Below are 22,845 nucleotides of genomic sequence, written 5' to 3' on the forward strand. Positions count from 1 at the left end.
GGGGGGGTGCTGCAGCTTGGCTTTTTAACTGTCTTTGCATTGCTATTTTTTTCCCCAGTGTTTTGACAATTACAATCTTTTTTTGGGTGGGGGAGGGGTGGTTTCAGCAAATTTTTTATTTTTTATTTTAAAATAACTCTCTTGGCATTGCTATTCTACTTTTTTCGTGAACAGAAACTCCCTTATATACATATGCCCACACACACAAATATAAAAACTTTTTGTTGCTGGGTTTACAGGATATGCTGCTGAATTCATCTTCTAGTGATGTAAGCAACAGTGTCAATACTGTTAAACCTCTGGAAGATGAGCATCTACCCAACAAGCCCCGTGGATGGTTGAATTGGCTATCACGCGGCATGCTTGGGGCTGGAGGAACTGATGATTCTAGCCAATTTTCTGGTGTTATTTCAGATGATGTGGTCAAGGTGAGCCTTAACGGTTCCCCTTTCCTTGACTTCCATGTATCTGCATTGCATATAATAAAATTTATTTTTATTAAATTGATTAGTAATGAAAGGTAAATTATATTTGTTTCACAAGTTGAAGAAACAGAAATATGTTTATCGCATTCAAGAAACAGAAAATGGGAGAAGCAATTTTTGTTTTTCATTTTTTGGGTTGATGAATGTGTGGGATTCGAAGAAGTGGTGGTAGAGTGTAGGAGTGAAGGTACAATCCCTCTTTGAGAGAAAAGAGATTGTAAATGCGAGGAGGTTCACAAAGAGGAGTTTGGTGGGCTTTATCCAGAGTTTATGGCCTAAAATGGAGAAAAGGGGATGACCTATGACATAAACTAGACGCTATAAGGAGACTATTGGGAGGACTATGAGTAGTTTGTCCGGATTTTAGTATTACCAAACACATTAATGAAATGATTCTTAGTGCCGGATCCATTAATTACATGAGGGAGTTCATTGGTTTTATACAAGAGAAGGAATGGTGGATCCCCCTCCATTGGCGGAGATTCACTTGGGCGAAGGATAACAATTCAAATATTGCATCAAGGAACGACAGATTCTTGTACTCGTCAAAGTGGGATAATAACATCAAATTCATCATACTATCAATATTGCCCAAGATCTTATATGATCGTTGTCCAGTATTACGATAATGCAGACAACAGGAAAGAGGCAGCTCTTACCTCAACTTCGAGAACATAATCTAGTGAAGCAGTAATAGGACTCTTACCACCTCAATGGCATACCTAATGTCATTTTAGCTAGAAAGTTGAGAATGTTGAAAAAGAACTTAAAAGAATGGAAATAACAAGATTGGAATTTAATAGAATGGAAGTAAGTAGAGAATTAAGAAAAGAAGCATTATCTTAAAGAATATAGCTAATCCATGGGTTATGCAAGGTGGCAAAAATGTAAAGAAATTTCTTGGAGGCAAAAATTAAGGTGTTTGCGGCTAAGATACGGTTTAGAAGATGCCCAATATTCAGAGAAAATACACAACCCCATTGGCAAACATAAATCTTAAGGCAGGACATGGAAGACACCCTTGTAATCAAAAAGCGTATCCTGCATTTTTTTTATGAATCTGTATAAGGAGCCCGAGACATGGAGACCAACTTTGAATGTCTCAGATCTTCCACGGATATCAGAAGAGGAAACTTTTGGGTCTAAAGACCTTTTACTGAAGAAGAGGCAGCTGAGATACTTAAATCATGTGCAGGTGTAAGGCACCTGGAGTGGATAGCTTCTCCGTGGCCTTTTACCAAGGAAAATTAGACAAACTGGATATATTTCTGCATATTGACAGTTGAATTCTCTATAATCATAAATGGCTCAAGAGAAGGTTTGCTTCTAGCATATAGAGGATTGAGATAGGGAGATCCTTTATCTCCTACCAGATAGAGGGCGACGTACTGAAATATGTAAATATGGAAAGTGGTTAATGTGCTTTAAAGCAGGCAATGGTAACTTGTATGTTTCATCAATCTCACATTTTCCGTGTGCGGATGACACACTGATTCTATGTCAGGCTGACGAGAACCAACTCATGCATTTAAAATTGATCTTGGTAGTTGTTGGGGCTCTTTCTAGACTCAATATAAACTTTGCAAAGAGCAACATCTTTGCAGTCAATAAGGTACAATTAAGGTACAACGATGCAAAGGTTGGCTGAGACGTCAGGCTGTAGGATCGATATTTTGCTAGCAAACTATCTCGGTTGCTAACTGGGAGCAAGGTAAAAGTCAAATGGAATCTGGCAAATCATCCTGGACAGCTGTGAAAAGAGGTTACCCAACTGGAAAAGACAGTGCCTATCTTTGGTGGTAAATTGGTGTTGATCAGTATCATTTTGGACTGACTTCCAATTTACACCATGTCAATAATTCCAATTCCAAAGAAAATGGACAAACACTGGACATACAAGAAATAATCCTTTAGAGAGGTAACAGAGGAGGGAGACAATTTCATCTGTATACATGGAACATTGTTACAAGAAACATTGTGCATAGGGAGATGGAAGTCAGGGACTTGAGAGCACACAACAGAAGTTTATTTCTCAAGTGACATTGGAGATTTGATTTACATGCAATAGCCCTCTGAAAAACAATTGTTACTACAAAATATGGAATTGGAAGTAGGTGGTGCACAAACTCTAGTTTTGGAATTCAGGGGAACAACTTATCAGGCAGATAAACTTTGGAAATTTTAGATATAAAAATCAAGATGAATGTTGGTGATTGCAACAAATCCTCCTCTGAGCATGAATGAAGATTGGGGCAATCACTCCTCAAAGAACAATTTCCAGATTTCTACAGCTTCTCACACGACTCTCTTACAACCGTAGGTCAATGCATCTTCGTTTGTCCAATTTTATATGATCAAGCATGCAAATTAACATCCACATTTCTAAGTAAAATACTAATGGATATTCCGAATACAAAATATTTCTAGAACTGTCCAATCTGCATGATCTTCCATCCAACTTTAGAGCTGCATTTCTAAGTAGAACACAAATGGATGTTTCAAATAGAAAAACTTGGATAACATCTGTTGGCATTTATGTTAGTTATGCTATAGTTTATAATGCATTTTTATTTATTATTAACATTGTTGACATTTTGTACTAACAGGATATATATGAAGCGACAAAATTCCAGCCTGTGCTGCCACCAAATGATGATGCTCCTGCAGACAATAAAATCTATTTCTCTTCATTGAAGTTCAGCATTAAACAAATTTCTGCTACTATACGGAGCATGTATGGTGGCATGTCCCTATCTTTAGGACGAACTTATGTGATGCCCAATTCGAAATTTTTCCTTTTCTGGTCATTAGGGTTCAAAATTTAAGTTGCTTTTGATTTTGAATCTATACTCAAGTTTTCTATATCCTTTCTCCTAACCGATTCCTTTTTCCTATATTTTTTAAAGATTCAGTTTCCCTCAAAAGCCGAACGTGGTGACCTACTTTAAATTGGAATAGACAAGCAATGAAGAAAGTTTATCAATCTGCTTTCCTTTTAGATACCAGCTTGTTCTAGACACCTATAGCTTTGTGCTTGAAGTGTTGCCAACTTGCCATAATCTCACAGATACTTCACGTAAGAGGCTAATTGGGCTGAAGTTCCTTGCTTCATTTGCCACCTCTTCCTTCTGATCGTAGCAAACTTTCATATGAAGCTGATTTCTGAAATCTTACTTTGCCACCTCTTTTTTTTTTGCCACCTCAAAGCAACAAAGAGGTATTGAAGCTCTTTTTAAGAATGGTGAGATTAGTAGGTAATAGCTTGATGCAGGTGTTTTTTAACCACATGCCACCTCCTTCCGAGAAAAGTCCATGTTGAAACCATGTGGCATAGTGCTTTGACACCACCAGAGCTACACATCATCCATTTCTAATCAGCGCCCTTGATATTCTTCGATGAAATTGGATTCTGCAATTTATTATCTTTGGCTCCAGTTATTATTTTTATCAGAAAGAATCCTGTAGAAGCCCAAAATTGTTTCCTCAGTTTGGTCCTTTCCATGAGCTTCTATTCCACTGATGGTGATCTTTTAGAGAAGTTATCTTTATTTCTGACTTCTGTATTTGGTGGAACAAGAAGTTTGTATTGGTATTTCCTTGAAGCCAGATTTCTCCAGATTCTTCTCCATCTAATTTTTTGGGATATTGCTGTAACTGCAAGTATCTGTCTTTGGATTCTCGTGTTTTAAAGAATTTTCTTCATTTAGCACCTCAATTTATACCTTGTTATCAAGTCCCCCCAATTCCTCTATCAGCTTGCCTAGTTTCACCCTGACCTCCCATAACCTCTGCTTTTTTTCTAGATCTCTTAATTTAAGTTTCCTGTTTAATTGCTTTGCCATTGTTTTTGTCTTATTTTACTTTTGTTTGCCCCAGCAGAATCTCCTTTGCTCTTACTTCTTAGCTCATATGGAGCATCCCATGTGTTTTTTTTTCTTTTTATGCTCGATGAGCATAAGTTTCTTTTTATTTTTTGTTTTTTTATTTCTCGTGTTTAAAAGATTTTTCTTCATTTAGCACCTCAATTTCTACTTTGTTATCAAGTACCCCCAATTCCTCTATCAGCTTGCCAATTTCCACCTCAACTTCCTACAACCTCTGTGGTTCTTTTTTCAAGATCTCTTTAAGTTTTGTCCTGTTTAATTTCTTTCTTATTGTTTTTGTCTTGTTTTATTTTTCATTTGCCGCAGAAGAGTCTCCTTTACTCTTAGCTCATATGCAGCATCACTTTATATTTTTTGCTTTTTATGATTGATGAGCATAAACTTTTTTCTTCTATTTTTTTTTTAAATTTCTTGGGAGAATATATCAGTTTGAGCTGCACAGATCGTAGATATGCATGTGATGTCTTTGGTTTTATTGAACAGTGTCAAAGACTTCATGCATATTCTATATGCGTGTTTATGTCTTTCATGATCCTTGGGCTGATACCTACTTTATGTTTATTGTTTTATATTAAGGTGAACTTACAAGTTGCTATTCTGCTTTATCTTCTAGGAAGCTGGGTTATGCCATTGCCAACATGGTACTTAAGGGGATTTTTGTTGGGTGTGAGACTTGGGAAGAGGGTGCTGTTATCATTGCTGAAATAAGCTCGGCTGAGATGCTCAATCCATTCAACAAACAAGTCGTTTTACGAACAAGGGTTAGTCTCTATTAAGGAATTTAGTATTCTAAGTGGCATGTCCAGATTCACATCAAGAAGATTACTATCTTGATAACAATTTAAATTTTTTCTTTGTGATACTTTCTTAGTGCTCCTTTTTTGGCTTTGGCTCGTGAATTTAGAACTACTTATCAACTAGATGGCTAGTTAGTTGCTGCTATGTTGGTGTCACGACCCAAGTGCGGGGCACGTATTGTCCGCTTTGGCCCAATAAACCTCACAGATTTGTCCCTGTGCTATGCCATTCTCGAGCCCCAAAAGTGCCCGTGCCATGTGAACTTGTATTGCCTTATAAAGCTCTTTTACTTTCCTCGTTCATTCTAATGTTGGATTCGCCTAAAGTGACATGTGCACCCCTTCTTCAGAAGCTTGCCAGCCTAGAAGCTTGCCCGTCCTGCTTGACCTGCCCTTGTCAGCCCGCCTTGCGTTATAGGTGTCACATTCACTCCCCTTGGGACTCAGCATCCTCGTTGAGGTTTGCCCTGTCATCGTATTGTGAGAGATTCAGCTTTGATACCATATTTGTCACAACCTAGGTCCATGGCACGTATTGCCGCTTTGGTCCAATAGACCTCATAGATTTGTCCCTGGGCGTACGCCATCATCGAGTCCTAAAAACGCGCGTACCATGTGAACTTATGTTGTGCCTTATAAAGCTCTTCACTTTCCTTTCTCATTCCGATGTGAGATCACTTAAGGTGACATGTGCGCCCCTCAATCCTGCTTGATCCTCCCTCATTAGCTTGCCCTCCGTCATACGCATGATAGTTGGATTGTATTTGTGCGCGCACATTTTTTTTTCTATTTGACTTGCATATTATTTTGAGCTAATGAAATATTTCACATTTTGGCTGGTAACAATAAACTACTAGAGCATTGAAAAAGCTGAGAACAATCGATTCCTTTCAAAATCCTAACCTCAAAGTCTTATGCATTAGTTTCAATTCTTAAGTTATTGAACTAGTTATCTCGAGATACTTTGTATCTGGATATGTGAGCATAGTGTATGCTTGGGTAGTTGGTTAGGTAGTGTATCCTAGCATTATTGGGGAGCAGACACATTGATAAAGTTGTGAGATACAAGATATGAAATCAAGAGAATGTGTCTTGCGCATAAGTGCTTTTATAGATACATTATACATACTATTTAATCTTTTATAAGATACAATGTATTCAATGTTTGCCGAGTTAAATATTGCTAATTCTAAGCTAACACTTCTCTTCAAGTGGGCAAATTTACCAAGCTTGGTACACATGTAATTCTGTCGCGTCCCAAAACTCGAGGGACGTGACCAGCAACCAATGCCTTATGCTTACTATCAAGCAAACAAACTTAACACGACATACTTAACATAGCCCATGCATGGATACAATTCATAAACATTTGAAGAATAACTTTCAATCATAAAGCATGGCCCATTGGCCTAAACATTTGAAATATCATAAAACAACATAATCTTTGAAATATCATGCGAGACTTTAACTTACATGACAAAACATAAACTAGATCCCACAACATGTATGGAGTGCCTAAGACATGACGAATGAAAGAAAAGTTCCGGACAACCCAGACACCCAAAGAATAAAACTGACTAGCTTCCACGGGCAAAGCGAGGCTCACCAAAAGCAGCCGAGGGAGTGAGGGAGAGGTCCTAGCAAGTGGTAGCATTTTCCGAATATCAACAGCTGCATTCACATCTGCCTAAGCCTTGGTGGACAGAGTTACCTGGTAACTGTACTGGTGGGAGGTAGCAGGTATCCTGTGGAATTAGTCGAGGTGCGTGCGAGCTGACCAAAACACCACAATTATAAAACATAAAGATTATGTTTGGAGGATTGACCTTCGATTTTATTGGCTATGTTACAGTCTGACCATTGGATGTATGTCTTTAGAAGAATAAGGCCACGATATTATGTTGAATTGTCGGTCTTTCCTTACAATCGGTACTTGTTCACCAGTTCAATGTTATGTCTGGGTTGCATCTTTTTGCTGGTGCATTGTTTTGGAAAAAAAAATATTTCCAGACACCCTTCTTTCTGCGGGACGTTTTAAATAATAGAACATGTATTTTTTTTCGTTTAGTTTTTAAACAGATATAGGTGTCATGGTGCCTTGTCTCACCAGCAAGAAATGATGTTCTTTGTGATGGAATACCAACACGGCAACACCTCTTGCAACCAATTGAGCTTGCATATGTTTGTAAACTGTTATTGCTTAAAATTCTCTAGTTAACCATTAATTCATTTAGGTAAATTCTGATGGAGGCAAGCCAAATATTCATCAACCTTCTCTAAGTTTCCAACTTGACATGTCGCATCTTAAGCAGGCTGCTACTTTATCAGTGAAGGTACTATAATTTTCCTTGCTTTTTTAAATTATTTAGGTCAGTTACAAGCTTTTAACTATTGGCACAACATTTTGCAGCTATCATGAGTTATTTAATTTTGAATGGGAGGTTTTTTCAAAGACTTACATCCTCTACGTTCGTGTAAACAGGCATCTATCCAGCCACTTCACATAACCTGTGATTTAGAATGTGTCAAGAATATTATGAGTCTTTCTTCCCTTTTGGAACACTCCTGTTCTCTGCAGGACACGGTAAGTATTCGAGTTATTATGATTATTGTACTTAGAGATCCATAAAATTTGATACTTTTTGAGATCGCTTAATCTAGAATCTGTCTTATTTCCACTTTAGCCTCCAGGTTAATCCACTGATAAACATAGTTACGTCTTATTGTATTACGTACAAAAGGTAATACTGAAAACATGACATTCTGTTTGGTGGTGTTCGGTATCAATGTGTTGCATTCATTTAATAATTTATTTCTGATTGCCTTTAATATTTTTTGCATGAATATTTCTTATATAATGAATCATGCAATGGATGTCCTAATAGTGACAGAGAGCATCAAGTTATAAATGCAACAAGAATAGTAGCAGAGAAAAGATACATTAATAACTTGATGAATAAATACACCTATTAATAGGAGTCAAACACGCACCATATATCATATTTGTCAAAGCAGAAATATCTAACTAATAGACTTAACTTCTCGACTATAACTCTCAACACTGGGCAGGTCTTCCGAATATCAAAGGCGGCGAAACTGATCAGTTCTTATTTTAAAAATGAAAAGTAGTGCAGCCAGAACACTTCATGAAAAGTTTGGTGATTAATAACTTTAAATTTTAATTTCTTATAAAACTAACATTATAAGTTACATATCAGCATATCGCCAAATGCAAGTTAAGGTAACAAATTTGATTACTTTGAAATCAGAGTAAATAGTTGTCAGAACAGTACTGACGGAGCAGTTGGAGCAACTTATCAGAAGTTCATAGAATGTTGCTGAAAAAGGATAGTTTTCAAAATCACCCCAAAAAAAGTTGCAAAACATGACCAGAATAAGGCAAGGCCACCATACAGGAAAGAGCCCCAGTACTTTTGGAACAGTCACCTTAAGGAAGTGCAGATTGGCATCAGATGATCACTAGAAAGAGGCACTGTTCCTTTGGAATTATCAGTGGAAAAGAAACATGTGCTGGCTGGACTAGTCACTAGTGCGAGAGAGTGTCATTGGAATGGTTACGTCAAAAAGACATAATGCCAGAACAGTCACCAGAAAGTAGAATAACTAAATTATGAGAAGGGAGAAACTTTAGATTGCTTGATATCTGACGAATGCCATAAGTCTCTACCGAGAAATTGTAAATGCTCAAATACCATGTCAGGAAAATCAGAAAAGAGAAGAGAAAAGAGAAAAGAGAAAAGAGAAAAGAGAAGAGAGACATTGATGGTTTGATGTATGGATAACCCAGTTATAGATGTCAAACGCAACACCCATGATAATTTTCCAATGGGGGGAAGACATTCAACTTGAAGTTTTAACTCTCCTTGTATAACTTTTAACATTGTAACATTAAAATTTAGCATTCTTATACCTAAACTAATTGTTGCTTTAATTAATAAAGCAAGGTTTTGACAAGTTAGATGATGTCGTGACTTGATATTGTACCGTGTTTCAGATTCTGTCGTCCATCAACAAAATTCAAAATATTAATGCACGACTTCAGACTAAAATTGGGTAAGTACATCTAGCAAGCTCATCTATTAAATAGATCTTCTTGCCTCCTAGTCAAACACATGGATATTACTTGTCCATTTAATAGGGTTATACTGATGCGAATCAATTGGATATCTATGTTAATCCTCCTGCTCCTGCTGTTATTCCTACGTTTTATATTTCTCCACAGGCATGTCTTATCAAATCGCAAGATTGTTACATGGAATGTCCATATATTGGGTATTACCGTCCTTGTTCCTGCTGGAGATGCAAATTCCGACATGCAGAAGATGGTGAGTTATTCCATGCCATTTTTGGTGCGTTATCTCCATTTCCCATTATTATAGTCTCCCCATTGTCTTTTAGCTCTTCACTTTCCAGACTTTCCTCCTACCTTGATATTCCTTCTAGGTCTGTAACAACTAAATATGCGCCATTCAACCTGGGTAGTATATTCTACCATGGGAGATATATTTGGATTTGCAATTCCAAATCACATGTATATTTTGTTCAATTCCCTAAATGAGGTTGTTGTTTATATTCACCGTGCAAAATATGCTGGATTCTTAGCTGGATAGTTTGTTAATGATGTTTGTTTACCTTTTTTAAATTTTTTTTTCCTGGTTGTCAAGTAATTTTGCCTCGGACTTGGCATCCAATGACCTCACATGAAAGGTGCATGTATATTTTGTTCAGTTCCCTAAATGAGGTTGTAGTTTATGTTCATTCTGCAAAATATGCTGGGATTCTTACGCGGATAGTTTGTATGACCCACGATAGAAAGACGTGGAGGTCGAGGATTAGTGTTGTAGGTTGAAGGTTAGTAGTGTGTTCCTCCTAGGCTTACCAGTAGTACTAGGACTATTTTTGTGTTATTCATTCGTGCCCGTTACCTTAATATATTGTTGTTACTATTGTTTGCTACTTGTTGCCTTGTCTCCACTGTTCCTTGAGCCGAGGGTCTATCGGAAACAACCTCTCTATCTTTATAAGGTAGGGGTAAGGTCTGCGTACACACTATCATCCCCTGACCCCATTTATGGGAATGCACTGGGTTCGTTGTTGTTGTTGTTGTTGTTGTAGTATTGCATTTTTAGTGGCCTGAAATTTCTAGTTTGGGCAGGTTCTGGAAGCAGGGGAATTAACCTTTGCATCAAAAGGTGACAGAGATACTTTATTAGCATCGTCTTGTTGCACCAGTGATGTTGTCTTGGGTTGTCAGCTTCAAGATCTCTATGATCACTTTGAGATTAACATTAGTGATCTTGAGGTCAGTCATTTTGCTCTTTTTTACTTAATTCCTACTCGTATGATGTCAGTTAAGCGTGACTTCTTGCTGCAGGTAAAAGTTTTGACTTCATATTCCTCTGGAACTGTCAACCTTCTGGAGAAATTTAGTACCAATATCAATTTGAGATTGTGCATTATTCCTGACGAATCAGAGTTGAAAAATTGTGAGGTAAGGGAACCATTTTCGTGATTATGTTTTCTATACTTAGCATTACCAATTCAATTTTGGGTTTGCAATGGTCTTTCTTTTCTCTTGAAATCATAGGGTCTTACATTTTTAAGCCTTGAATTTGTTGTTGTGTAATTGAAATTGATGGATATTGCTAGTGGTGCAAGGATCTAATTTTGCTTACAAATTACTGTTTGTTTGCGTCTATGTTCTTGACTGGTCAAAAGTGAAAAGTTTAACTGCTGAATTTACAAATAATTTTTTTTCACATGTAAGCTCATTGTTTTTATTGCCTTCAAGATACTAAAGATGCTTCTTTTTCTTCTCATTAATTGGGTGGCCCAGTTTCGTGTGGGACAGAGAAGAAGAGCTAATGACCCATACCGTTAAATTTTAAATGGGAAAGCATGACTATTGCTTTTTGACTAATATAATTGATAGAAGTCCTACTAAATCCCATGTTACCTTTATGCTGAACTACTTTTACTCTTGCAGGCAAGGGTCAGTAAAAAAGATATAGAGGGAAATGTCCATTTGCTTTTAGTTTGAAGAATATATAGTATCAAAGTTTATCAATCTTGCTTGTTATTACTCCAAGACTGTCTATTTAATTATTGCAGGTGTCTAATTTACTCTTTTTTTTTAAAAATAATACTTTAGGGTGGTTTATCTTTGTTGTTTCTTTCAAATTTTAATAACTCTAGCTTATCACATAGTACAAAGTCTTCGATACCTTTTTAATTTTAGGGTTCTGTAGTGACAGGGAGAGAGTGGCATATAGCGAACACGACTATCCCTTTACGTTGTCTCAAAAATCCACGCCTCAAAACCTGTGAATAGGTTATGAAATGAGCAATCTACCAATGGCATCAACACCTGCACTTGTTCCTATAAAGGTTAGGTTAGAAATTCAATCTTGGTGATGTCCATTTTTTGGTGATTATTGGTGGATATATTGTTTTAAGTAATGTTTCATATCTGGTGAAACATGGCAAGTATTTTGGTTTTAATCACTGTATTAAGTTGCAGAATTTGGGTCATGTGGACAATCTTAAAGGTATAATAGCTGATGTAACGCATGAAGAAGATGTTCAAGTTGTGATTGTCACACTAACAAACTGAAACATCTGCCGATTTGAGTGGTTGTATGGAGCAAGTTCTGTTAGACTGTTATGATGCTACTCCACTTGCTAGGTTTTCTAATTTGCAAAGTATGTCTTTATGTTTGATCAGATGCTTATAATGTAGGTTGCTTTTTTTCTTTCAGGTTGATATTGAGGTTTCATCGGTTCTTGCTCACTTTTCACCATTACTATACGGGGCAATTATGGAACTAATTGTTGATTTTGATATATTGCGTCTATCATCAGACTCCTTGGCGCCAACTACAGTTAATGGAAGTGGGATATCTGCGGGTTTTTGGTTCTCCATTGCTGCAAACGTGAAATCTATTGGTTTCTTGATCGATTTTGAAAGTGATGTAGAAAATGCTTGCAGTCTCATGCTTTTGCTTCAGATATTAAATATTCGGTATGTGGATTTGCATCTTGTTTTACTTTTTATCAACCAGAAAAGGATATACCATTAGTAATAGCGAAAATACACAAAAGATGAGATGTTACACAAAGTTGGTAAGTGAAATCATGTTGCAGCTTTATACTCCTAGACATATCATAAATAACGAGCCTGTCTATTAACCATCCTGGGTTTTCACCGCAAGAATGCTACAAGAATTTCTCTAGTGCATAGTCATCATACCAGTGTGATTTCAAAAATCATTGGTGGCTCTCCTGAATGGTCTCTTGACATGCGTCTCTTACTTAGCTGTTTATTTCCAAAATACTTGACAGTTGACAAAAAGTGGCACGTCCAATAGAGGAGTCATTTTCTGCTCCAATAAAATTGCACTGTTTTTGTTTGTTTACCTCAAGTTATCCGTGATACAATGCCAATTTCAGGTAAATCAGTCATGGCATCCGCCATGATGGAGTCTAAACTGTAGCATTGATCGGACCATTGTCTTAAATTCTATTAATATGTTCTTCGAAATCAGATAGACATTTTGAAGTGCTTCCTTTTAACGGTGGTGTTCGGGCTAGCTTGTGTGAACCTAGACTACTCGACGGGCATCTCTGTCCTCCCACTAGTACAGATTTTGTGTGAATCTCCCCACGAAGACTTGAGCAGATTAAGCATGATCTTACTTTTTTGTCTCTGCTGGAATCCAATATTTTCATGGCACCTTCATTGGCTGCTAGGCTACACACTAGGGTGCTGAATTTGTTTTAAGTTTTTATTTTGTTGTTGGTTGGCAGCAAGTGAGCTTGACTACTTATCTGGCGAGACTACTTATCTGGCGAGAAAACAAATAGAGGACTAAAGGTGCATTTGAAGTTGTGGCTGAAATAGTTGTATTTCGACTTAACCTTTAAAATTCAAGTATTCACTGTAAAGAAAATATTAGAAAACTTTCTCTTTTTGTGCTGGTGGGAGGTAACAGGTACCCGTGGAATAAGTCGAGGTGCGTGCAAGCTTGCCTGAACATCATAATTATCAAATAAAAGAAAATAGTAAAAACACCATGTTGTCTGGTATCTATCCTTCAATCATTTATTTCCTTGTGTTCCAGGAGAGATCCTTTTCAAATCATTTCTGTACTAAGTGTTCACTTTATGAAGTTACAGGTTTGATGGAAAAGAGTCCTTAGAGGGAAGGGCCTCAGTGAAGGATATAAACATCCATGATTATTGTGGTAGAAGTGAAGGGAAAAGCCTTACCTTTTGCTCATCTCAAAGCTCGTCAGGATCTATGTATCAGGATAATGGTGTCAGAATTGACCGTCAAACTGGGGATTCCGATAACAAAAGTAGTACCAATGATCCGTGCATTCTGTTCCATTACAAATACTGTGAGAATTCAGGATTCTTTGGTCATGAATGTAAATTGAGTTTAAGTGATCTTGATATTCACTGCTACCGTTTTATAATTGGAGTTTTGGTAGGATTTGTTGATAAGCTATCTAAAATCAGAACTTCTCTTCGAGTTGTGGGCAACCCTTTAGTGAATGGCAACAATTGCATTCCTAGTTTTCGTTCCTCGCTTCAAAATTCTGGTTTCTTTAACTTTTTTAAAACTTCTGTGTCTGAATGGGCAAGCATTTCATTGGATCATTTCCCTTTCATCACCCTAAGAGATACTGGTTCTTTACTCAATCTTGGAGGTTTCTCAAACGAAAATTTCCCTGAGTGGAGGAAGGTTCTCAATTTAAGGGACTGCAAGGTCAGAAATCCTAAGGCCGACATAGAGAATAATACTAACAGTCAGCTTCCATCTTCTGTTAAGTCGTCTTCTCAAATTTATGATGCTAAAAAGGCGTATTTCATTGATTTGGAGCTCAGCAACTGCAGAGTTCATTTTCATGAACCCCCTTACGTGATTGGAACTCTTCTGTTTCCAAATGTCAAGTCTGCATTGTGTATTTGCGCCGACTATCTGGATATACTTTGCTCTGCTGAGGGTTTGGCTCTTTCTTCTTTACAGTGGACTCATATGATGCAGGATTTCCTTTGGGGTCCCTTGACATCCAGTTCCTCTCCAACTTTGAACCTACGTATCAGGAAAGAAAGTGAAAAGTCACCGTTGAAAATGAGTTTCAGTATCCAGAATGTGTCTTGTGTTTTACCGCCTGAGTTCCTTGCAGTTATCATTGGTTATTTTTCCTTATCTGATTTGAGCAGTCCCGATGGATTGCCTATTACAGAAAGCTCTAACTCTAATACTTCAAAAGACAATGTATGCACTGAATTTATGTTTGAGATACTGGGCTCCAACTTATTTATACCAACGGGGACCAGCGGATCTCAATTTCTGAAGCTTGATATACAACAGTTATATTCTGGTTTCACGCAAAATGGTGAAGCAAAGTTTGTGCTGAAGGATATTCCTGCGGAGTGCTTGGTTACAGAAGATGAAATTGCGCACAGAAATGATTGTCTAGACTTATTTGGATATGACTTATCTCTATCTTTAATGCAATTGGAAGAAGAAGCATCTAATTGTTCAGGTTCTTTTTATGGCCCCACTTGGGCAAATATCATCTTGATTGCGCCATTTAGTGCTGATGTATGGGTGAGATTACCATCCCAATGTGAATGTTGCAATGTCGTATCCTGTTATCCAAGTTGCATTATGACAATAGTCAAGGTTTGTCAACTCAACGCTGAAGGTAAGAATCAGATTCTGTCATAGGTTTTCTTGAGTATTCAAGCTAACCTTTTTACATCTCAGTATTTGCTATTTGTGCACAGGTGCATCACTCATGATTGGGTGTGAAGCAATGATGGATATGATAGATCAGTTTTCCTCTGTAAATAAACAAGCCGAAGCATTCAAATCTGATATCTTACAGTTTTTTCTACGCAAGGAGGGAAAAAAGGAAAAAGACGCATCTCTGCCTCAAGCCTCTCCTGAAAATTTCATGATAATCCAAGCTTCTGTGAGGTCAATGTCCATAAAATTGCGAGAACAGAAAGGAGAATCAGTTGCTTCTGATCTCATTGGGGAGGTTAACATGCAGTTGCTGTGTTCTGCCTCTTTAAAAAATGATGAACTCTCAAGGCTGAGGATCTCCTTCTCTTATCTACAGCTATTCTCATCACTGAACTCTATTTTGCTTGCAGAATGCTGTTCTAACTCTGGCTTACCTGTTATTGTAACAACATTTTCATTGTCTGATCAGGGTGCAAATATGCTTTCTGTTTCCATGTCTTTGCTAGATGTTTGGATACATTTGTCTGACTGGGTTGCGATCATCAACGTACTCCATTCTTCCTCTACAAAACAACCCAAGATCTTAATGACAAACTCATTATCAAAGAATATTGCACATGTCCCTTTTGACCAACTCAAGGATGATGAAAATGATGGCTCACAAAATTCCTATCCATGTCCAAATATTTTGACGTCTGAAGTAAATGTGGGGCATGTTTCTGGAATTCACTATGTTGAGTTGGAGAGTTTTAGTGTCCAAATTCATGTTCCTGCTTGGGTTAGAAAAGATGCTTTGAACACATCAGAGTTGAAGCAGTGTGAAAAGAACATGAATGATTTACGAAACATGATTTATGGAAATAGACATGGCCTTTTTACTGTTGGCTTTCAAGCTAGGAATGCTAAACTTTTTAACTTCGGGACTATTATGAGATTGAAAATTGATCTAGATAAAACCTGGGGTACAGTGGAGCTAGTAAAGGATGATACCACACGCACATGGCCCCTGTTTGAACTATTTCAAGTGAACCTGGAAGCTGAAATTTGCACTAGTTGCATTGAGCATATCCATGCGAAGGTGGATCTTCAATGTCACTGTCTGGATGTATGGTTATCAGATCACATTCTTTATTTCTGGCAGTTTGTGGATTTTGAATGTCCAGCAGCTGGGCCTTCTCAGTTTAGTGTCAGTCAAGTGAAATTTGAAATCCAGCTTCGAAAGTTTTCTCTTCTTTTGGCTGATGGAAAGGTGATTTCAACTCTATAGCACTATCTCTACTGACATCATTTCTGCAGTGTGCTTTTGCTAGATTGGACTCAAAAGTGCATGTTGATAACTTGATCTCTTGCTATTTGTTAGTTAGTTAGCTGTTGCGTATATAAGCATAGTCCTGTCCTTCCAGTAATAACAATATCATCAACATAGACCACCAGAAAAATACAGAGACTTGAAGTAGAATACCGATAAAACACAGAGTGATCAGCTTCACTCCGAGTCATGGGATAACTGTGTTGAACTTATAAAACCAGGCTTCAGGAGACTGCTTTAGACCATAAAGTGACCGGTACAAGTGACATACAAGGCCTCGAGACTCCCCCTGAGCAATAAAACCAGGTGGTTGCTCCATATAATCTTCATCCTCAAGGTCACCGTGAAGAAAAGCATTCTTAATGTCCAGCTGATAGTGAGGCCAATGGCGAACAACAACCATGGATAGAAAAATGCGGCCTGATGCTATTTTAGCCATGGGAGAGAAAGTATAACTGTAATCAATAAATGTCTGAGTATATCCTTTGGCAACTAGACAGGCCTTTTCCCGAACCAAATAACATGTTTGGGATGGATGAAACAAGGGCATCAACTTAAATCAATAGATCGCCACAGAATACTACATGACTGTGCATCGATCTTCTCTCAAAGTGCTTTGGCCTTTTCATCTCCTTCGCTAGACTTTTTGATTAAATGATCTTGAACACCTAGACCTTTCACCACAACTCGACAGACGAAGCCCAAGCTAAGTAGTTTGAATTTCCCATTAAAGGTTCTGAGGTAATCATAACATCGGAACTGCCAGAGCCCGTGTTTTTAGACCCGAAAACATCAACTCCCAAAGACATCGTTGGATTGAAGAGAGGTCTATAAAATTATCACCAATAACAGAAAGAATCAATTGAAACTCGCTGAAACAGACACTGTATTTGCCGGAAAAATTACTGTAGCTGCTGGAAAATCAGTGTAGTCGCCGAAGAAATCTCAAAGTGTTCGGAATAAAAAGAAAACAGCATGGGCCTGGTCGGAATTACTAGACGATAAGACTGTCCTGAAGAAACTTCTCCAAAAATGGCCGGAACAATGGTCACTCGCCGGCGTGTGGGTTCTACGCGTCGCTGGTGTCAGAACTAAGTTCTGGAGGCGCGTCAGAGCGCGTGGTTGGGGTTCTGCCGGTGTGGCTTTCTGGGGTTTGGTCGCCTGAGAATTCCGCACCTGCTGGTGCTGTTATTGTTCGTAAAAAAGTCCACCGGAGAAGGGATGACTCAAAAAACAGCCTGAAATTCACCCGAAAAAGGCACGGTGACTGTCTCGGACTCGCTGGTTACTGTATATCGGGGATTTCTCACTAGTTGCTCTGATACCATGTGAAAAAGCACGAGAAAATATATTATTCATGTATATTAACAATAATATAAGTACCCCAATTTATAACAATACATAATTCCTTCCCTACTCCTATTCCATGTAGGACTATGCTTATTTATATAACAGCTTACTAACTAACACTATTCAACCGTCTTAAATCCATTACTATCTTTTAGAAATATTTAATGATTTGTGCTCTTAAGGGTACCACTGGGAAGCTGTACCATCACCGTAGTTCCTTTAATGGTTCCTCCCTTTTGTTTGAACAGTAAATTGACAGTTCAGGGTAGGAATTATTCCTCATTGGTGACTGACATCTGTTTCCTGGCATTCTTTTGTCTTGCACGAAACTTTTCTTGCAAGGTCTTGTGTACTCTACATGAATTTTCTCATTGATATTGAGTGCGGGGGTAAAGTTATGAACATGCATGCTGCTGGTATGCATTTTCACCTTTGGTCCATCATGTCAGTTAGAAGTTGTAGGAGCACTTCGAAATATATCTTGTTTCAGAGAAGTCTAGTTCCTGGAAGCTCACAAAGATATAGGAATGCTGTTAGTAATTAGGATTTGGTCTCTAGGTTTTCGGAGTGTGCTATAATTTCTTCTTCTTCAGTATTATTATTGTTAAGAACTCCCACATTACTTGAGGAAATGGACTATTGTCACCTAATATGATTTTGGGCAATCCTCACCTCAAACGTTTGAGATTGAGTTTAGGCCCAATTTTTATTGTCTTTACATGGTATAAGTGCCACACACATTCCTATTCTTGGTTAACCCCATGTTGCACAACAACAACAACAATAACACCAAACCCAGTGTAGTCCCACAAGTGGGGTCTGGGGAGGGTAGAGTGTACGTAGACCTTACCCCTGCCATGTTGCACCCCTATGTTATATTGTCCACACTCGAAAAAGTCCATTCTTCGGCATGCACACGGAGTTCTAAGAAGGGTCACATTGGTTGAGAGAAGGGCTTATTGCCTCCTTATACGGCCCAGTGCAATCCTCACTCCATGAGCTAGTTTTTTGATTGAGTTAAGCCTTATATCCATCTTCTTTACAATTATGCTCATATTTTCATGAAAAAGTTGCATTTTTTCTTTTATCATCACTGTCAAAACCCCTCTGCACTGAATTGGGAAGAGTTTCTTTTTCTCCTTTTCTTTATCTCGTTATTGTCTCTTTATGTTGTCCTGGGCAAGCATCACCTCTTTTTTTCTTTTTCTTTTTTTTCCTATTCTTTTTGGGTTGTTTTCTAACTTTTGTTTATGGGGGTGGGGTGGGGTGTGGTGGGGTGTGGTGGCGTGAGGTTCTAGGCTGCAATTTTATCCCTGATGTTCCGTCATATTTAATCTTTGCTTTTCTGGTCTTTCATCTGGTTATTGTGTGGTCTTTGCTTTTTCACTGCTGATAAGTGGGGCGATTCTTGTTTGTTTCATGCCAGTATTGTCTTTTTTATCTTTTGACTACAATGAGTTATTGTCCTTTGATCATTCCTGCTAATTATATCCCATAAATTCTTCAGCTACAAACGTTTTGCTAATACCTGTATATTTTTCTCTAGTGGAGTTCAAGTGGACCTTTGCTGGAGTTGCTCATGACAAACTTGCTTCTTTGCTCAAATATAGCTGGAAATGAAATGGAGGGTTTAGTGAAGTGTGAAGTCCAAGTGAACTACAATAACATTGACAAGGTAGAGATAACAAATCATGGTTTGTCTTTTATTGGACTTCTGGTTCACTAAATTTATTTTCTATCTGGGACAATAGGCGTTGTGGGAACCTTTCCTAGAGCCATGGAAAGTCCAACTAAGCATACGAAGGCATGACGACCATTCCCTTTTGAGTAGTGACGTTACTTGCAATCTTCATATCGAGTCGACAACTCAACTTAACTTGAATCTTACCGAGTCCCTTATTGAGGTAATTTAGTTTAACTGTTTTGCAAGAAAACTCTCTGTTGCATTTGTTGATAAATTATTTATTGAGAAAAAGGAATCCCTCTTGGCGTTTTCTGGTGGAAATTGTGAGAAAATAGAACAAGGAAGAAAGATTGTGAGAAACTCTACTTGATTATTCCCTCAAGCTATTGGGTTTAGATAGTAAGGCATACATGTTCTAAACTAGGAAAGCAAATCAAGATGTACATAACTACAGGAAACACCTTATCTCAAAAAAAAAAAATTAATTACAGGGAACTAGTCATCCTTATTGGTTTGTGATCCTAATTGTTATGCTGTGTATTTACAATATCCTTAACTCCCCTCAAGCCGGTGCATATAAATCGTATGCGCCAAGCTTGTTGCACATATAACTTGTTCTTGGACCAGACGTGGTGAATATATCTTCTAGCTGATCAGTCCACTTTACGAACTTTGTGAAAGTATCTCTTGAGAGCATCTTTTCTATGATAAAATGACAATCAATTTCTATATGCGTAGTCCTCTCATGAAACACCGTATTTGATGTGATATGAAGTGCAACTTGATTATTACACACAAGTTCATTTGGCCAATCTTTCTAAATTTCAATCCTTTTAGTAGTTGCTTGATCTGGATGAGTTCGTAGGCGCCACTTCCATTGCTCTATATTCTGCTTCTGCACTCGATCTTGCAACTACATTTTGCTTCTCACTTTTCCAAGACACTAAATACTACTAAGGTCTATTTAGTCTTAGTCATTGAGAGAGTCAAACCTATTGCAACTCAAAAGTCACAGAAGCCTTCTCCATAAATTCAAAAACTGCTTGTATTTGCCTTTATTCTTATATCATTATCTTGTTGGTGTTTCTACGTTTTGTGTCTGTTTCTTTTACTTTTATTTTGAGCCAGGGTTCTAATAGAAACAACCTCTCTACCTTCACAAGGTAGGGGTAAGGTCTGTGTACACTCTACCCCTCCCAGACCCCACTTTGTTGGATTACACTGAGTTTGTTGTTGTTGTTGCTGCTTATATTTGCCTTTATTCATCATCGAATAAAATTTTACACACTTCTATTGTCTTGACAATGGTCTCACCTATGAATGGCATCATAGTATATTATAAGTGGACGTCAGTTGACGCCTAATAACAAAACATCACCACTGTTATCCTCGTCTTTCTGAGCTTTAATCAGATAAGCTCAACCTTGTGTCATAAAATACTAGATTATTTTTTGCTGCATCCTTGAAAATGATATGACTAAGCATCATAGGTCATCCTTAGCAGATTTAAGTTAGTTATATGAATCATCTCTATCCATATTCAAAGGATTCATCATAGTTTGACTATTTTTATGCTGGTTGTTGTTAGATAGTTGTTGAAATAACGTGAATTAGTCCTAGTCCCACATAGAGTAGGAGTAGGATATACAACAACAACAACAACCTAGTGAGTTCCCATAGAATAGGAGTAGGGTATGTATTGTATAAATTGGGCCGATAGTATTATAATTGAATAGAATATCAAAAAGTAGATTTTTTTCCCATGCATTCTCACAGTTGTTAACCTAAAGCAACTCTCCTCCTTTACATAATCTTGGGACTCGATATGTTTTACAAAGCTAACATTGGTGGAGTTCCTTGGCCGAAATGAATATGCAGACTTTTTCTTTTTTTTTTTAAAAAAAAAATTATCCTTGATTTAGGTTTAAATATGAGTTCATTTGTTTTTTGTACACTACTCTACTCTTATCTAGTTTTTTGTTTAAAGAAGTTCTCATCCTTAGTTTCCTTTCATCTGATCGGCTTATAGGAATTCTTGCAGTATGCTTGCAGAATATTGACAGAAATTTAACAAATTGCTAAATGTAAAATTTTACTACAGACTTGCTTATTGGTCATCTCTTTTAAGTACAATTCAAACGAGATAGCTGATATATGTCTCTTTCCTTTTGCTTTCCTTTGGTGAAGGTTGTTTCTAGGGCAATTGAGATGACTAAAAATGCATGGGATCTGGTACAGTTGACTGCTAATTCTGAGATCCCATCATTCTTGAAGTCTCAGATAAGTGAAAATCTGGACACCCGGAGTTCTCCTCCTTATATACTGCAAAATCTGACTTCGTTGCCTTTAGAGTTTCATGTCTATCAACAGCAGCAGAGTGGTTATGGCTTAGAAGTACCCTCCGTGAAAGGTGGAAAGTATTTACAACCAGGATCTTCTATTCCAGTTTATGTTAGTGAAAGTCTTGAGGATCAAATTTTACGCTATAGGCCTGCCCAATCCTGTGACCAACTTGGTGACAAAAAATCGGTGGAGCCATCACATCATTATATCATTGTTCAACTTGAGGGAACATCATTTCCTTCTGCTCCTATTTCAATGGATCTTGTTGGTATTAGATACTTTGAGGTCGATTTTTCTAAATCATCAAGGAAGTTTGATATTGATACAACTAAGAATGTTCCAAACAGTAGTATAAATGATGGAAGGAACGGTAGAATAGAAGAAAAAAGTGGCTTTATCGTTCCTGTAGTGATTGATGTGTCCATACAGAGTTACACGAAGATGGTGCGGTTGTACTCAACTGTAAGAGCCAATGCTGGTCATATTTTGTGCAGTGTTGATTATCTATACTGATTTACATATTTCGGTTTGATTTCAGGTAGTAGTATCAAATGGAACTTCTGTGCCTCTTGAAGTACGGTTTGACATTCCATTTGGTGTTTCTCCAAAGGTATATAGGCAGACGTAATTCTATTGGTTCAGGAAAAAGAATACCAGTATCTGTTTAGTTTTGGCTGGATTTCTGTCCCTACACTTTTTCGTAACTTCTGTCGTTTCCCTTCTTTGTCATGTCAGATTCTGGACCCCATATATCCTGGTCAACAGTTTCCTCTTCCATTACATTTGGCTGAAGCAGGACGAATGAGATGGCGTCCTCTTGGTAATTCTTACTTGTGGAGTGAAGCCCACAGTATTCCAAATATTCTTTCAAATGAAAATAGAATCAGCCTTTTGCGCTCTTTTGTCTGCTATCCATCTCATCCAAGCAGTGACCCTTTCCGCTGCTGCATATCTGTGCATGATTGGTGCTTAGCGTCAGCTGTGTCACCAGAAAAAGGGTTTTCTTTGTCCAACAATATTCTAACACAGCCCCTTAAAGCTCATAGCAATGTAACTTATATGCTTAAGTCCGAGAAGAGGAATGTACATCAGTTGACTTTAAGCAGTCCATTGGTGTTGAAGAACTATCTTCCGGAGATGGTGTCTGTGACAATAGAAAATGCTGGTGTTTGTCGTTCTGCAGATGTGTCAGAGGTTTGCACTATGTTATAG

The 22,845-nt window shown here is 37.7% G+C and overlaps 1 protein-coding gene across 2 annotated transcripts in view; it reads left to right on the forward strand.

Moving 5' to 3' along the window:
- LOC109232177 overlaps positions 1–22,845 on the forward strand; it is an 82,399-nt gene that overhangs the window by 40,978 nt on the left and 18,576 nt on the right. Inside the window, exons 14-30 of one of the 2 annotated variants that reach the window (XM_019397855.1) lie at positions 240–428; positions 3,092–3,219; positions 4,983–5,130; positions 7,401–7,499; positions 7,649–7,750; positions 9,182–9,240; positions 9,410–9,512; positions 10,343–10,489; positions 10,562–10,678; positions 11,946–12,208; positions 13,357–14,903; positions 14,986–16,196; positions 19,153–19,281; positions 19,358–19,510; positions 21,478–22,095; positions 22,172–22,243; positions 22,369–22,827. In XM_019397855.1, the coding sequence (XP_019253400.1) occupies positions 240–428; positions 3,092–3,219; positions 4,983–5,130; positions 7,401–7,499; positions 7,649–7,750; positions 9,182–9,240; positions 9,410–9,512; positions 10,343–10,489; positions 10,562–10,678; positions 11,946–12,208; positions 13,357–14,903; positions 14,986–16,196; positions 19,153–19,281; positions 19,358–19,510; positions 21,478–22,095; positions 22,172–22,243; positions 22,369–22,827 (5,544 nt within the window). The remainder of the gene's footprint in view (positions 1–239; positions 429–3,091; positions 3,220–4,982; positions 5,131–7,400; positions 7,500–7,648; positions 7,751–9,181; positions 9,241–9,409; positions 9,513–10,342; positions 10,490–10,561; positions 10,679–11,945; positions 12,209–13,356; positions 14,904–14,985; positions 16,197–19,152; positions 19,282–19,357; positions 19,511–21,477; positions 22,096–22,171; positions 22,244–22,368; positions 22,828–22,845) is intronic. The other variant, XM_019397856.1, reaches the window with a different exon arrangement.

The sequence above is a fragment of the Nicotiana attenuata genome, chromosome 9, assembly GCF_001879085.1.
Source record: "Nicotiana attenuata strain UT chromosome 9, NIATTr2, whole genome shotgun sequence".
NCBI classification, from domain to species: Eukaryota; Viridiplantae; Streptophyta; class Magnoliopsida; order Solanales; family Solanaceae; genus Nicotiana; species Nicotiana attenuata.